General features: G+C 37.0%; 1 protein-coding gene across 7 annotated transcripts in view; it reads left to right on the top strand.

Annotated features, from left to right (window-relative positions):
- Positions 1-15,129, top strand: part of VPS13B (vacuolar protein sorting 13 homolog B) — a 792,142-nt gene that overhangs the window by 46,915 nt on the left and 730,098 nt on the right. For all 7 annotated transcript variants that reach the window (XM_059165934.1, XM_059165936.1, XM_059165932.1 and 4 more), the window contains exon 4: positions 8,270-8,390. In XM_059165934.1, coding sequence (XP_059021917.1) covers positions 8,270-8,390 — 121 coding nt within the window. The remainder of the gene's footprint in view (positions 1-8,269; positions 8,391-15,129) is intronic.

The following is a 15,129-nucleotide window of genomic DNA, read 5'->3' as shown; positions in this document are numbered from 1 at the left end:
TTCCCACATTATCTAATTTCTAAACGTTTATAATATCCTGTAAATTGTTGCTATCTCTGCTTTTGCTTTCTGTCACAACCAGAAGATTCTTCTTCCTGAAAGAAGTACTTTATTTTGTTAATCTTCCACTCCTAAGTTTCATTGACTAACCAATATGTAGAATAAAGCTCAAATGCCTGTAAGGAAGATACTCACAGTAGAGATCATTTACTCTGGCTTTCTATAGCCTCATGTTTTATTGTTCTCTACTTAACCTAAATTGGACTACTTATTCTCTTCAATAGGGATACATGATTTCTTCCTTACTACCTTTCTTGGTTCAGTGTCCCCCTTTTTTTTTGTCCTGTAGTACACAGTCTTTTCAAACCTCATGTCCTTCATGACATTTTTCTGGCTAAAACTCACTGTGATCAGTTCCTCCTCCAAAGATATTGTACTCAGCACTGTGCTGCTACTTGGCCCTTTTTTTTTTCTTTTTTAAGGATTATTTATTTATTTATTTGATAGAGATATCAAGTAGTCAGAGAGGTAGGCAGGGAGAGAGGAGGAAGCAGGCTCCCCGCTGAGCAGAGAACCGGATGCGGCCAGATCCCAGGACCCTGAGACCATGACCTGAGCTGAAGGCAGAGGCATTAACCCACTAAGCCACACAGGCACCCCACTTGGCCTTTTTAATAGGGAGGAAGTAAAGCAACTATGGTTAGGATTATGTGATTTAATACCAGTGTGATTTTGAACCATTTAATCTCTTTATGCATTAGTTTCCTCATCTTTAAATGGAGATACTTTTGCATGGGGAATAGTGTCTAATTCATAGCGTTGTTCAGAGGATCAAGAGAGGTGAATGTAATGTCATTAGCAGTAGGTGACATTAGTAGAAGTCCCACAAAAAAATTTTTTTTTCCACTTGTCTTTTCCCCCTTTCTCTGCCTTTCTTCTTTTTCATTCTTCCTGCTTTTTGGTCTTCCTTTCAAGTTTAGGAAAGGGTTTATAGTAGGGGTTTTTCAGTCAGACAGAGCTGGGTGTTTATCAGAGCTCAGTCACTTGCTATCTTTTTGAGCTTGGCACCTCTTAAGCTCTAATTTCCTCATCCTTAAAATACTTGAGGCCTGGCCTGGCGCATGTAGTAAGTATTCAAGAAAGGTCATTGTTGAGGGCTCCTGGGTGGCTCAGTGGGTTAAGCTGCTGCCTTCGGCTCAGGTCATGATCTCAGGGTCCTGGGATCGGAGCCCTGCATCGGGCTCTCTGCTCAGCAGGGAGCCTGCTTCCTCCTCTCTCTCTGCCTGCCTCTCTGCCTACTTGTGATCTCTCTCTGTCAAATAAATAAATAAAATATTTAAAAAAAAAAAAAAAAAAGAAGGGAGTGCCTGGCTGGCTCAGGTGGTAGAGCATGCAACCCTTGATCACCAGGGTCATGAGTTCAAAAAAAAAAAAAAAGAAAGGTCATTGTTGTTTCTTTGTGACACCTGTGATTGCTGACTAACCTACATTGCTTTTAACCTTTTTATGCATATAAGGATTGTTCCTCAGTTAGGGAAGTAAAGTACCTGGATAAGGGCCATCTATTTACACTAGTTATTTTCTCGCTAGGTGTCTAACCCATACATACACATTGATCAGGTCTTTTTGCTGAAGGAAGTTATATGTAAGAGAAGTAGTTTTATTAATCTATTCAAGCGAAGGGAAAAATTAGATAGTAGTATGTGTCTTTTTCCAGAATGCCTCTGTATATGCTTTTGTTCTTTCCTCTGTTGATTTCTGCCTATTTTACCTATCAAATATGAGTGGGTCTAACCAATTCAATCCAGTGGCCTAAAAAGAGAGGAGGAAGAGGAGAGGTTGGCAATATAATACATGTCTAGTGATATGAGGGAAGGGGATGTCCTAGGCAATAATATAGGATAGATTTTTTCTTAAATGTGTTGCCGTTAATAAGCATAGTTTTCTGGTTGGGGCAGTATCTTGGGTTGGGTCTGTGTGTGTGTGTGTGTGTGTAAACAAGAACAAGTCTGGAGAAGAGATGGCTAATCTGGGGTAAATGGCTTTGGTCCTGTTATTTGAGTAGCGTGGATCTCAAACAGAAGACACGTTCCACCACACAGGTGTTTACAGTTAGTAGTGATGTCTTTAAATACATTATATGTTAATAAAAATAATTAGAAAAATAAAAAAAATGTGGCCTAATGAGTGTTTAGGTTTGGCTTGTCAGATTAGCTATTCCTCCTTTTTTGGAGGATCAAGCAAAGGATTGTAAGAGGGCATCAACTTTCTTTTCTTGCCCAGCCCAACCTCTTATTCTCACACTTGATGGGCCAGAAGATGGATGCAGCCTCTTCTGTAGGTAAAGTTGGTGTGTGAAGAGATTGCGGGCATACATACCTTCTTGAATGTGCTAGGTACTTTTTTAAATGACTAAAATTAAGTTGATTAATATTGTTATCAGGGTAGAGGTGAGTCAGAGAGTCCCATTTTAAAGAAAAAAGATTTTATTTATTTATTTGACAGACAGAGAACACAAGTAGGCAGAGTCAGGTGGAGGGGGGGGAAGCAGGCTCCCTGCTGAGCAGAGAGCCTGATGTGGGGCTCGATCCCAGGACCCCAAGATCATGACCTGAGCCGAAGGCAGAGACTTAACCAACTGAGCCACCCAGGTGCCCCGAGATTCCCATTTTTATAAGGAAAGTTAGTGAATGTGTTTTCCCTGGCTCTTTCTGGTGGTCTCCAAGTATCCCCCAGCTTTGGTGACTATTTGTGTGGTCTCTGAAAGTTCAGGTTTACTCTTAGAGATTCTTTATTGCATTTGACAATTGCTAGGGTACTTGCAACTGGAGAAGATAAAGGTGCATGTCCTGGGGCGCCTGGGTGGCTCAGTGGGTTAAAGCCTCTGCTTTTGGCTCGGGTCATGATCCCAGGGTCCTGGGATCTAGCCGCGCATTGGGCTCTCTGCTGAGCAGAGAGCCTGCTTCCTTTCCTCCCTCTCTGCCTGCCTCTCTGCCTAATTGTGATCTCTGTCAAATAAATAAAAATTTAAAAAAAAAAAAGGTGCATGTCCTTACGATGCCTGTAGTAGTCCATTTGCAAGGCCCTCACTTTATATTTCAGTAGTTTTTGCTGACCAGAGCTTCCAGGTAAGCCACAGTCCTTTTCTGTTTATCTGCACACCACAAAGTTAAAGAGCATAAAGCACATCTTTTCTTAGTTCTACCTTTCAATTTTTTTTCTTCAATTCTTTTCTTGCATTTTAACCTCTTTGTTTATTTTTAAACCAGGAGTTAGAATGATTCAGCCACCTGTTTTAAGTCATATCCTCAATCTTATTCATACCATCGTGAATCTGGGGGTTGATAGGTTTCAAGTTTTAATTGATTACCTCTTATAGGAGGGCTAAGGTGAAAAATATGCAGCCTGATCCTATGATCTGTCAGTATGAAAGTAATGGATCTATCTAAATACAGTGTTTGCCACATTTTCCCTCTGTTAGGAACTTTTGTAAGGAAATGACATTCTTGCTTGTTTCATGAGGAGCAAAGGGCAGTATTTTCAGAAATAGCTATGCGGTCCCCAAGAGAAAACATTCTTTTGCCATGAAATATACTTACCAGACATTTTGGGAAAAATTGCAACCTAAATAAGAAAGATATAACTGTAATGTGTTTGGGGTTAAAAATTATCTCAAAATATTTTAGCTAGTATTTTTGAGAACGGGGTTTCTTTTATTAGAAATTAGAGACTTTTGATGAAGTAAAATGTGTCTAAAGTGATGCATACTGGTTAGAAGCAGATGGTGAACTCCTAATGATGGAAGTAATTCCAGTTTTAATGGTAAATATTGTAATTCTTGTTTTGCTTTATTTTTAATGTAGTTGGGATAGGATTTGAATGGAAGCTGACTTATAATTGATAAAATTAAAATGTAGTTGAAATGAAAACATGTTCAAGTTATTAAAAGAATTACTTTCTAATTGTATATGCAACCCTTATTTCCTAACCATAATTAAGAATTGTTTGCATTTGTACATTTGGTAGTGTTTGTTTTATAGAATATATTCCTATGAGTATCATGATTAATGATTTTTAAAGCATACTAAAATTTTAGGTTTATTATAAATTTTTAAGCAAATTATTTAGTTTTGTTTTTAAATAATCAAAATGTGTAGTTTGTAGGAAGCTTTATTCATGGTTTTTTTCTCTTAAACTATTTGAAGTTCTATGTTTAGTCTATGCACTTTACCCTTTTTTGCTGTTAATAATTTTTACAAAATAAAAATAACTTGTTCTTTTACATTAAAATGTTTGTCATCTCATGTATGCCAGATTTATTGGACTGCAGTAGTTTTAGTGCATTTTGGCTGGAATGTTTATTATGACATCACTGTAATCTATATACAGTATGTGATTTCAGATGGTTTCAGTGTTAAATATTTTCATAATTATGCTAGTTTTGGCAGTTCACTTGGAACTTTTTCACATTTCTTTAATGAACATGTTTTACTTCTGGGCTTTTGAGACAACCATATGTTTCAAAAATTAATAGTGTGCTTTTAATGTTAACATTGTACAGAAGTGTATGACTAGAGACATTTTTAAGGATGTAAGCTGAACTAAAAGTAATTACAGTAAGGTTTTATTCACAGTAGTAGTCTTTTAGTATTTAGAGACGATAACATCCCCCAAAATAACAGAAGATGTCATTATAAAGATTGAATAGTGAAGTTTTGTGGAATGAAACACTGTGAAGTTTGTTTTACATTAACTTAAAATGAACATAAATTCATGTGAGAATTTTTTTCTTTATGATAGCAAATCTTTTACTTTCTCCTTGTATTGAAGTTTCAAACAAATATTTTTTGTTTTGCAATATATCACTAGCATCTGAAGCCATGTTATCTTGTAAAAGATTAATACAATTAATAATTGTTTTGTTCTCTTGGTATGATTAATACACTTAATAATTGTTTTGTTCTCTTGGTATGGTATTGAATAAGAATTTTTGTTGTCTAAAGGTCTTATTCTAGTATCCTATTAGATTGGTAAATTTAGTGATTTTCCTTCTTAATCTTGAAATCTTATCTTCAAATATGTAAATATGTAAGTATATCTTCAAATATGTAAAATAGAAAAAACGAATTCCTCTCCATTCTTGTGTTAGAGTTTTACTTTTTTTTTTTTTTTTAAGATTTTATTTATTTATTTGACAGGCAGAGATCACAAGTAGGCAGAGAGGCAGGCAGAGAGAGAGGAAGAAGCAGGCTCCCCACTGAGCAGAGAGCCCGATGTGGGGCTCGATCCCAGGACCCTGGGATCATGACCTGAGCCGAAGGCAGCGGCTTTAACCCACTGAGCCACCCAGGCGCCCTATAGTTTTACTTTTGATTAATGAATTAAGGGGCACAGTACACTGTGAGTTATCCTTTGTATTGAAACCTTTTATTTTTCTTTCTTAAGAGAGGGTGAGGGTGAGGGAGAATCTTAAGCAGGCTCCACCCCCCAGTGTAGGGCCTGACTCGGGGTTCCATCTCACAACCCTGAGATCATGACCTGAGCTGGTATCAAGAGTCAGACACTTAGCCTACTGAACCACCATTGAGCCCCTATATTTTTACTTTTGATCTTTCCTCATATGTATCTTTTTTTTCTTTTTAAAGATTTTATTTATTTGTCAGAGAGAGAACACAAGCAGGGGGATTGGCAGGCAGAGCAAGCAGAGGGAGAAACAGTCTCCCCGATGAGCAAGGAGCCTGATATGGGACTTGAGTCCAGCATCCTGAGATCATGACCTGAGCCAAAAGCAGCTGTTTAACTGATTGAGCCATCCAGGTGTCTGTCCTCATATGTATCTTTTCTTTTGGCAGAATGTACTCTTTTATCCCCAAAACAGGAATAAGAAGATGCTAGATGCTTTTATTTTATTACTACCCTATCTATTTCCTCCCTGTATTGCTGGTCTTCTTGAAAGAGCAATTTATGTTTATTGTTTCCACTTTAATTGCTTTTTTACTCTTTGAACTATTTATTTACCGCTCCCACTCCTTTCTCTCTAGTAGAACTACTAAATCTCCTTTCTTATGTGTTATTGGCATCCCAATTACCAAATCTTGAAACATGACAAATAGAATGAAAACTGAGAACATCTTTTATAGTTCTTAATGTTAACCCATTTTTATTGTGCTGGTTCATGCCTGCAGCTTCAGTTCTTTCATCTTAAGCATTGCATACTTTGACTTCATTCAAGTAATCATTATTCCTTGTATATGCTACATACATATATGCTGTTTTGCTTTTGCTTACAGTTTCCCTCCATTTAGCCACCAATCTTAACCTAAAACATTCCTACATTCACTTTAGGAACCCGATCTCACTAGTTCTTTCTATTCCTAACTTAAATAAGAAGTACTCTGTAGAACTGGTTATATATGTTTTCAGTAGATTCTGAAATCTTTGAGGACCGGTATGAAATCTGATTTGTCTTTGTGTGTCCAACAAATTAGCACATATGAGTGTTATACAAACTTATTGAATCAAGGCAGGAAAAGAGTACTGTCTGCATTGAATATGTTTTGTTGAAGTTTTTGTTATTCATATCAAAGCCCAGTGAAACCTTTTATCTGATGTGGATAATAATTCAGTGAACATAATTAAATAGGATGCAAAGGAGTCTAAGGATGATTAAGATTAATCATTGAGGTGATTAAGAAAACAGCTTGGAGGGTGCCTGAGTGGCTCAGTGGGTTAAGCCTCTGCCTTCGGCTCAGGTCATGATCTCAGGGTCCTGGGATCGAGGCCCACCTCGGGCTCTCTGCTTGGTGGGGAGCCTGCTTTCCCCTCTCTCTCTGCATGCCTCTCTGCCTACTTGTGATCTCTCTTTGTCAAATAAATAAATAAAATCTTAAAAAAAAAAAGAAAAGAAAACAGCTTGGATTCTTTTTTTTTTTTTTAGAGGGAAGCAGGCTCCCCGCTGAGCGGAGCCCGATGTGGGGCTCGATCCCAGGACCCTGAGATCATGACCTGAGCCGAAGGCAGCGGCTTAACCCACTGAGCCACCCAGGCACCCCAACAGCTTGGATTCTTAATTTAACACACAAAATACTGAGGGCCTTAACATATAAGCAAAAAAATGGGGAAGAGTTGAGATCCTTTTTATTTATTATTATTATTATTATTTTAATATTATTTGGTGGGCAGCAAAACAAGGTTTATTGAGCAATAGAAAAGTGATAGTACAAAGCCCCCAAGGAGGCAACCCAAGAGAGTTGCCACCTGAGTTTCTAAGTCCAGGGGTTTTCATAGGCTTGCTGGAGGGTTGTTTTCATCTGATTAACCCTCCCTGCATCTGTCATCCAATCAGATTTTTGTTACATGTCTCTGTCATTTGAGACAGGGTGGAGGGCTTCTTCCAGGGTGGTGTAAAATCCTTTTCAGGGTGGTTTCCTCTTAGGGTTGGGGCCTGTTTTCCTGCCTGCCTTCCAGCTATCTGTCATTCCCCCATCTAAAGAGGTAACCCTGACTGCTGTTAGGGAAGAAGGGCAATGACAGATTGAAGCTACTTCCTGCTGGGGGATGGGGGGGCATTGGATGGGGTGGCAGTCAGGGTTCCTTTCATCCTGATCTGTCAAGGGGTTTCCTGTAGATGTCTGGTTTTGACCTCCATGTGAGGCTCCATCTGAACCACCAATTGTAGTTTGAGGACCTTTATTTGGTTAGTTGTCTTTAATGATGGTGGAGATCCCTGACGAGCCCCCAGGAATGTTACAGGATTTTTTCTCTGTCAGTGCCTGCAGTTCTTGGTCACGCTGCTTCAAAGAATGAAGAGATAGATCAGACAGAGTGGTGGGCAGTGAAGCAAGGTTTATTGAAGGATAGTAAAGTGATAGTACAAAGTTCCCAAGGAGGGAGGGGCCATGAGAGGGTTGCTCCCTTTCCATTTATTTTGTATTCAGATGGAGAGTGTTTAAAAATTTCCATTAGTCTTCTTTTGTGAAAGCCATATATAAGAATTTTTTTTTGTGCCATCAAGTGGTTTGTTTAGATACCAACTCAAGAAAGGAAGAATTTGTGGTTTAAACTACTTGTTATTTTTAAATGCCATTCAAGAGTGAAAACAATAAGAATCGTTCAGTTATATAGATTTTTTTAGACCTAAAAAATCAGAGTCTTAGCTAATCAAATTTAGTAACCATAAATTGTATATATTCAACTAAAAAACCTTTCCTAATTCTTAAATGGTGGTTGATACTTGACTTTTCTATTTTTTTTTTTTTTTTTTAAATAGGATGATCATGAAAGCTGTGGTTCTAATTCTACCAACCGTAGTGCTACTGAGAACACGAAATCATCAGTAAAACCTCGAAGAATTCAGCAGGCTGCTCCCACAGATCCTGATTTACCACCAGGTAATTTCTAATGAGCTTGGTAAAACCAAAATTTCATTTGTTATTAATCGTTGTTGTAACTTGTATACATACTTTCAGTATTTAGTGTCATAGGATACTTGGACTATATGTGTATGTGCATTTCCTTCATGACATAAGAACGGATTGAGTCCAGAGCCCTCAAAAATGTCTTTCATTCACATTTTGATGCTCTTTTGCTACAGGTTGTTTCTTAAGTTTCTTTCTTACATCCTGTCCAAGCAAAGACATGCCTCTGTTTTCTCAGTCACTCACTCTCACTTTTCCACCTTACCTAACAGGAGGACTAGTATCCTCTTTGTTCCCCTTGCTTCTTGATAAGTAGAAAAGACACTAGATTGTTCTGAGTTTCAGGAAACTATAGAAGTCACCAACAGGATCATAGAATTTTGTAACCAGCTCTTTCATTTCCTGAAATTTTTATTTACCTGGAATAGTAGTGGCTTACAAAGAACAGTTCCTTAGTGACTATTTAATGAGGAAGAATAACATAATCATGACATGTCAGCTCTGTGGTCAGAGTGCATTAAGCCTTTTTACTGTTAGGAGGTTTTTTTTTTTTTTCTTAAAGATTTTATTTATTTATTTGAGAGAGAGCAAAAGAGCGAGCGAGTGAGCGAGCATGAGCAGGGGTGAAGAGCAGAGGGTGTAGCAGACTCCCTGGTGAAGCAGATGGTTAACTGAGCTACCAAGATGCCCCTACAGAGAAAGTTTTTATTACCATTCTCATTGCAATATTTATTCTGCTTCTGATATGAATTATAAGGGATAAAGTGGCCCTGCCTTTGGTTTCAAGGTGTTTTTGTCCTGCATTTTTTTCAGGGCCTTGCTCCTCAGAGTGTGTCCCAAGGACCAGTAGCAGCAGAACCTGATATCTTGTTATAAATGCAGACTCTTGGGGCTTCTGGGTGGCTCAGTTGTTAGGAGTTATTTTATCAGTCACCTCTCTTTTGATTTTATTTATCAGTCATTTCTTTTCCTCAGAGGTATAGTTGACATTGGTACTTATTTGTTTTCTGTGCCATAAGTTTGTAGGCTTTCTGTTGGTTTTAACATGGTTAATTTTTGAAAGTCTTCTGGTACCATCTGCTGAGAGACTGGAGTTAGATAAATCATTTCATAGCCATCCTCCCTCAGGTATGTTCCAAGGTACATTTGAATTGAACATTTTAAACTAGCGTTATAGTGATGCTATTGCTGATGCTTTATGTTCTTCTGAACCTAACAAGTCTTGGTAATCCCTCTGGCTTTAAATAGATTAATTGCTATAGCTGGAGAAGGTGCCAGAAGAAGAAATTTTACTTCTGAATGTTTCTAATTCTCCTTAGAGTGGTGTGATTGTTCCAGAACTTTCTAAATTTTTTCTCACTACTTAACTCCTTAGGAAAAAATCCTTGGTGAATGAAAGTATAAATTAAACTGTAACTTGTTCTTATTTATTACCTCTCCAAATTTCTGACTGCATATCCCTTCAAAACTACCTATACTAGCTCATTGTACTGAATTCTCTCCATCAGTATCCTGGCAAAGAATAATCGGTTTTAAGTTTAATTGTTGAGTCTTGTAACATTTCTTTCTCTTTTGAGAAATAAGATAAATTTAATGCTTTTGTCGGTTGTTGATTTCACAGATAAAAATCTATTGGCTAACCCACATGTACTCAAAACAGGTCCCAGACTTTTAAAAGATTCTTTAGAGCCTTTATTAGCATTTACACTGATAATCAGATTTGGGAAAATTGGTCTGTTTCGGGGGAGCATAAAGTATAAAACTATAAAAACATAAACGTAATAAAAAAAATCCTATTTTTAGAGGCATGAAACAGAACTGTATTCTTAACTACTTGAGGTAGCATTTGGATTAACATGTGCTTTCCTGCCTTACCTAACAGGAGGACTAGTATCCTCTTTTATGCCGACATAAATCACAGTGAAGGAGTTGATTTAGGAAGTAACTGAACTTGTTGGGCAATTACTGGGAAGCAGAACAGTTAAAGTTAATCTTGCCAAAGGGGGAAAAAAAAGGATAATTTGAGACTCCAGCTGGATAATGGTAAATCATTTTATTTAAAGGTCGACTCATATGGTTATTTGAGGACTCCTTTCTGGCAACCTTATCCTGCCTGGAAACTACTATATTAAGGTCCTCCTATGGTAGAGATGAATTTCTGGTCTCAAAATTTTCTAGGGCAAAGATACAGCTGTGTTTACAATTTTGAAGTTTGAGCATTTACATAGATCCAGAGATGCTTTTTGAGAACAGTTTTGGTTTTGCCAATAGTCATTTGTTCTACACCCTTGAAGGATGGGTGGCTCTTGCATATGAAAAGAATATAAGTCAATATCTGATATCCTCTTTCCAGTCTCTTTTCTTGATATCTAGAACAGTCTTTTATTAAATTATGGATTCTGACCAATTAGTGCACTGGAAGAGCAATTTAGTGGGTAATAGTTAGCATTTAAATATATGGCAAAGAATATTTCCTGAGATTAAGAGTCTCTTATGAAACTGAGGGTTTCTGGGGGTGGGGAGGGAAAGGATAGGGTGGCTGGGTTATGGACATTGGGGAGGGGTATGTGCTATGGTGAGTGCTGTGAATGGTGTAAGACTGATGACTCACCTGTACCCCTGAAGCAAATAATATATTATATGTTAGTAAAAAAAATAAAGTATATGGCAAAGACTAGAAAACCTCCTAGCATAAAGGCATATAGTAAAGTTATTAGTAAAGAAACTTGTGGTTATATGTGCACTTGTGCTGGGTTACAATGTAATATTTCTTACTGGGAGAGAGGGTTCAAAATGGTTTGAATGTCATTTGAAGTATATGTGTTCTCTTTCAGTCAGTGATCTATAGGCTAGGACCTTTGATTATTGCTAACAGTTTTGAATTGTGGTTTTAGCATATCCTGTAAAATATGCTGATGATTCCTACTTAGAAAGTTTAAGGATGTTTTATTTATTTATTCATGCTTTCCTTTGTATTCTCCGCATTTTATCTCTGTAAAGTGAGACTACTTCTAAGTTAGACAGCTAGATTATTCAGTTATTTGCTCTCTGAAGCATACAGCCTTTGGCTTTTATCGAACGTCATTTTTATCTAAAATGACTTTAAAGGATATTGTTTTTTAATTTATTCAGTATCTTTTAATTTTTTTTCTTTTTAAATAATTACTCATTTTAAAAAATTTCTATTTGTCTGTTAAGAAATTCAAAGTTAAACTTTGTCTTCCATTGCATAGCTTCTTTTTCTTGGTTTTGTCATATAATTATCTTTTTCCTTTTCTTTTTGCCTTTTTACCCAGAATATATGTATACATATACATACACACACAGTTTAATAGAAATATTAAGGAAATAGATAAACTTTAAAAACCATGTTGCCTACTGGGTCTGAGGTTATGATTTAGTCATTTTTGATCACCATCTAGTAAAGAGGACAGCAAGACCTGTTTTGTGAAAGGCTTATTATTAAATATTTTTAGGATTTGCAAGCTGTATATTTTCTTTTGCAGCTATTCCATTCTTCTGATTTCACATGAAATCAACCATAAATGATAAACTAATGTATTGTGCCTGTGTTCCAATAGTATTTATTTATAAATGGATGGCAAAGACCTCATTTTGCCAGCCAATAGGCATTTATATGTTTGCTACACTGCACAGAAACTGAGCTGTGCAAAATCACTGTGTTTTCTTCAGACTTCAGTCTTTGGAGTCATAGTCATTGAGCTATGAAATAAGCTACTTGAAGATTTTCTGGCTTAGCAGTCTATCTTTTTTGGGACATGGACCCTTTGAAAATCTGTTGAAAATGTGGTCGACCCACATATGCACATTTGAAACTGCACATACCTTCAGGTATTCACATTCTTGCTGAAGTCCATCTCTAGGCCCTAGCCCACATTTTGTGGATAAGAAAATGGGAACTCAGATATTTTGGTATATAGGAGGAGAGGTAGTAGTATTAAGGTAGTAGTCATTCAGTGAAAATTTTTTTCTACAGAAAATATTGAATATGAAATGGAATATTATAGTTTGTGTGTGATGTGTATGTATATTTGAATGCTTGCCATGTTAGACTGTTAGGGCTTGGTTTTCTGAAAAATCTCTTGAAAGGGAGTTTAATAATAATTGAGAATAAATGAGATCATTGAGGAATATTTGTAATATATCATCTCTTCAGGAACCTGAGCCAAGAATGGCAATGTCTTGTTACAGAAGATAGCATAGTCATTTCATTTCTGTCTGCGGGTGGGGGACCACAAGATTTTAAAGCTATTTAAACAATTAAGAGTAGAGAATATCTTATGGCAAATGAAAGAGAAATGCATTTCACATCTTCTATTTTTTATGCTTTTATTGTTTTTTTTTTTTTAAAGATTTTATTTATTTATTTGTTAGAGAGAGAGCAAGTGAGAGCGAGCACAGGCAGACAGAGTGGCAGGCAGAGTCAGAGGGAGAAGCAGGCTCCCTGCGGAGCAAGGAGCCCGATGTGGGACTTGATCCCATGACGCTGGGATGATGACCTGAGCTGAAGGCAGCTGCTTAACCAACTGAGCCACCCAGACGTCCCAATGCTTTTATTGTTTTAATACCTTCCATTAACATGGAAGCTTTTTTTCCCCTCTAATAACAGTGATACATTGTGTAGGTTGTATTAACCCACTGGCTAAGTTCTTAGCAGTTAGCATTAACCTAACGAAAGTGCTATTTTGTTTACATACCAGTACAAAGATTCTTCTACCACAAGCCTAGGCTTTTTTTTTTTTTTTTTTTTTTTAATAGGCTCTATGATCAGCATGGAGCCCAACACAGGGCTCAAACTCATGACCCTGAGGTCAAGACTTGAACTGATATCAGAGTCAGATACTTGACTCACTGAGCCAGCCAGGTGCCCCTATGCTTCTTTTTTGGGAGACTCTGCTGTGCCCTAGGCCAGACTTGGAATTCTGTTGCTTTCAGCCTTTCCAAGAGGACAGTCTGGAAAAGACCTTTTTACCTCTTAATTCTCCCATGCTGTAAGTGATATTCTGCTCAAATTTCACTGAAGAAAACTGTTTGCATGGACATTATGTATGGCATAGAAGTCCTTATCTCACTAATAATTCTACAGTCTGGAAGGGGAAGCACAAGATACTCATAGATAGTCATTTCTGAAATCCAGGTGTTCTTTAGTATAATGATATATTGATCCTTTTAAAAGGAGGTTATGCTTAAAACTATTCTGTCAATAACCTTATTTTGTTTATTACAGAAAAGGTGATAATTGGATAATTTATATTTCATTCAAATTAGATTGATTTTCAAAATATTGCTTAGTGCAGGCTTTTCAATTTCCTAAATCTTTCTGTGTGAACGGGGGCATGTTAGAATGGCTCACTGAAGACTGTACTTGTAGTTAAAGAATGAACTGCTTAATCTAGGAGTTTGTAAACACCTAACCACATTGCAAACCAAAGCCGAGGGGAGCTGTAAGGAAGCTCAAGTAATAGTTTTTGGATACTAAAAGGGAGGAGTGTTTATGTCCAGGTACATGTGGCTTCCAAAACACAAATGTATCACAGGCAGTCAGAAAAGATTGAAAATGAAAGGATGGGAAATAGTGTAACAGATAAATACTATCAAAAGAATCTGTCTTCACAGCATAAAAACCAGGCAAAATGAACCTTAAGGCAAAAGCATGTATCTATATAATAGATACTAAATTATAACAGGTAAAAGCATTAATGGATATATGTAATAGATACTAAATTATAACAGGTACAGTTTTCCCCAAAATAGTATGATGACTTTGTATGGATCTAACAACTTGGCTGTGAAATGTGATCAAGAAAACAAAATCCCCAAATAGGTATTTGAATATCAAAATCACTAAGATTATTTTAGTGTATACATGTAAAACTCTGCACCCAGCAGATAAAACAGTGTACATTCTTTTAATGCATACCTTACACATCTACAGACATTGTAAAAGACTTGATCAAAAAGGAAGTCTTGACAGATTTCAAAGAATCGCAATCATAAAGACCATCCTCTCTGGACTGAGCACAATTACATTAGACTATAATTATTGATAAGTTTGAATTTATCTCTACCATTTTATTGTTATATCTTTGTATGCTCTGATTGTTGTTCTTCAGTTTCCCCTCTCATGCTTACTCTTTTTTTTTTTTTTTTTAAAGATTTTATTTATTTATTTGACAGAGAGAGATCACAAGTAGGCAGAGAGGCAGGCAGAGAGAGAGAGGAGGAAGCAGGCTCCCCGCTGAGCAGAGAGCCCAATGCGGGACTCGATCCCAGGACCCTGAGATCATGACCTGAGCCGAAGGCAGCGGCTTAACCCACTGAGCCACCCAGGCGCCCCTCATGCTTACTCTTTATGTTCAGAGTCCAAAAATAGTTGTTCCATACATTCTTTCCAGGCTTTTATGGCTACATTCAGTGGGGCAGACAGGGTGGAATATGCTTACTTCATCTCACCCAGAACTGGAATCTCTTAACATTTTGACATACAAGCTTTTAGAGACTCTGTGTGTGTGCTTGCATGTGTGCATGTGTACATACAAATGCACACATTTTTCTTTTGTAACTTGCATTTTTTTAATATTAGGATCTTATTTCTGGGATATTAATTTTAAGGTTTTGGCATGTGTAGCCAAATTACGCTGTGAAAAGTTTAACAGTATTATCTTTCAAGCACTTTTTTGGTCTAATTCAG

This window comes from Mustela lutreola, chromosome 3, assembly GCF_030435805.1.
Source record: "Mustela lutreola isolate mMusLut2 chromosome 3, mMusLut2.pri, whole genome shotgun sequence".
Taxonomy (NCBI): domain Eukaryota; kingdom Metazoa; phylum Chordata; class Mammalia; order Carnivora; family Mustelidae; genus Mustela; species Mustela lutreola.
The sequence above is the reverse complement of the archived record's forward strand: the minus strand, read 5'-3'. Positions and strand labels throughout refer to the sequence as shown.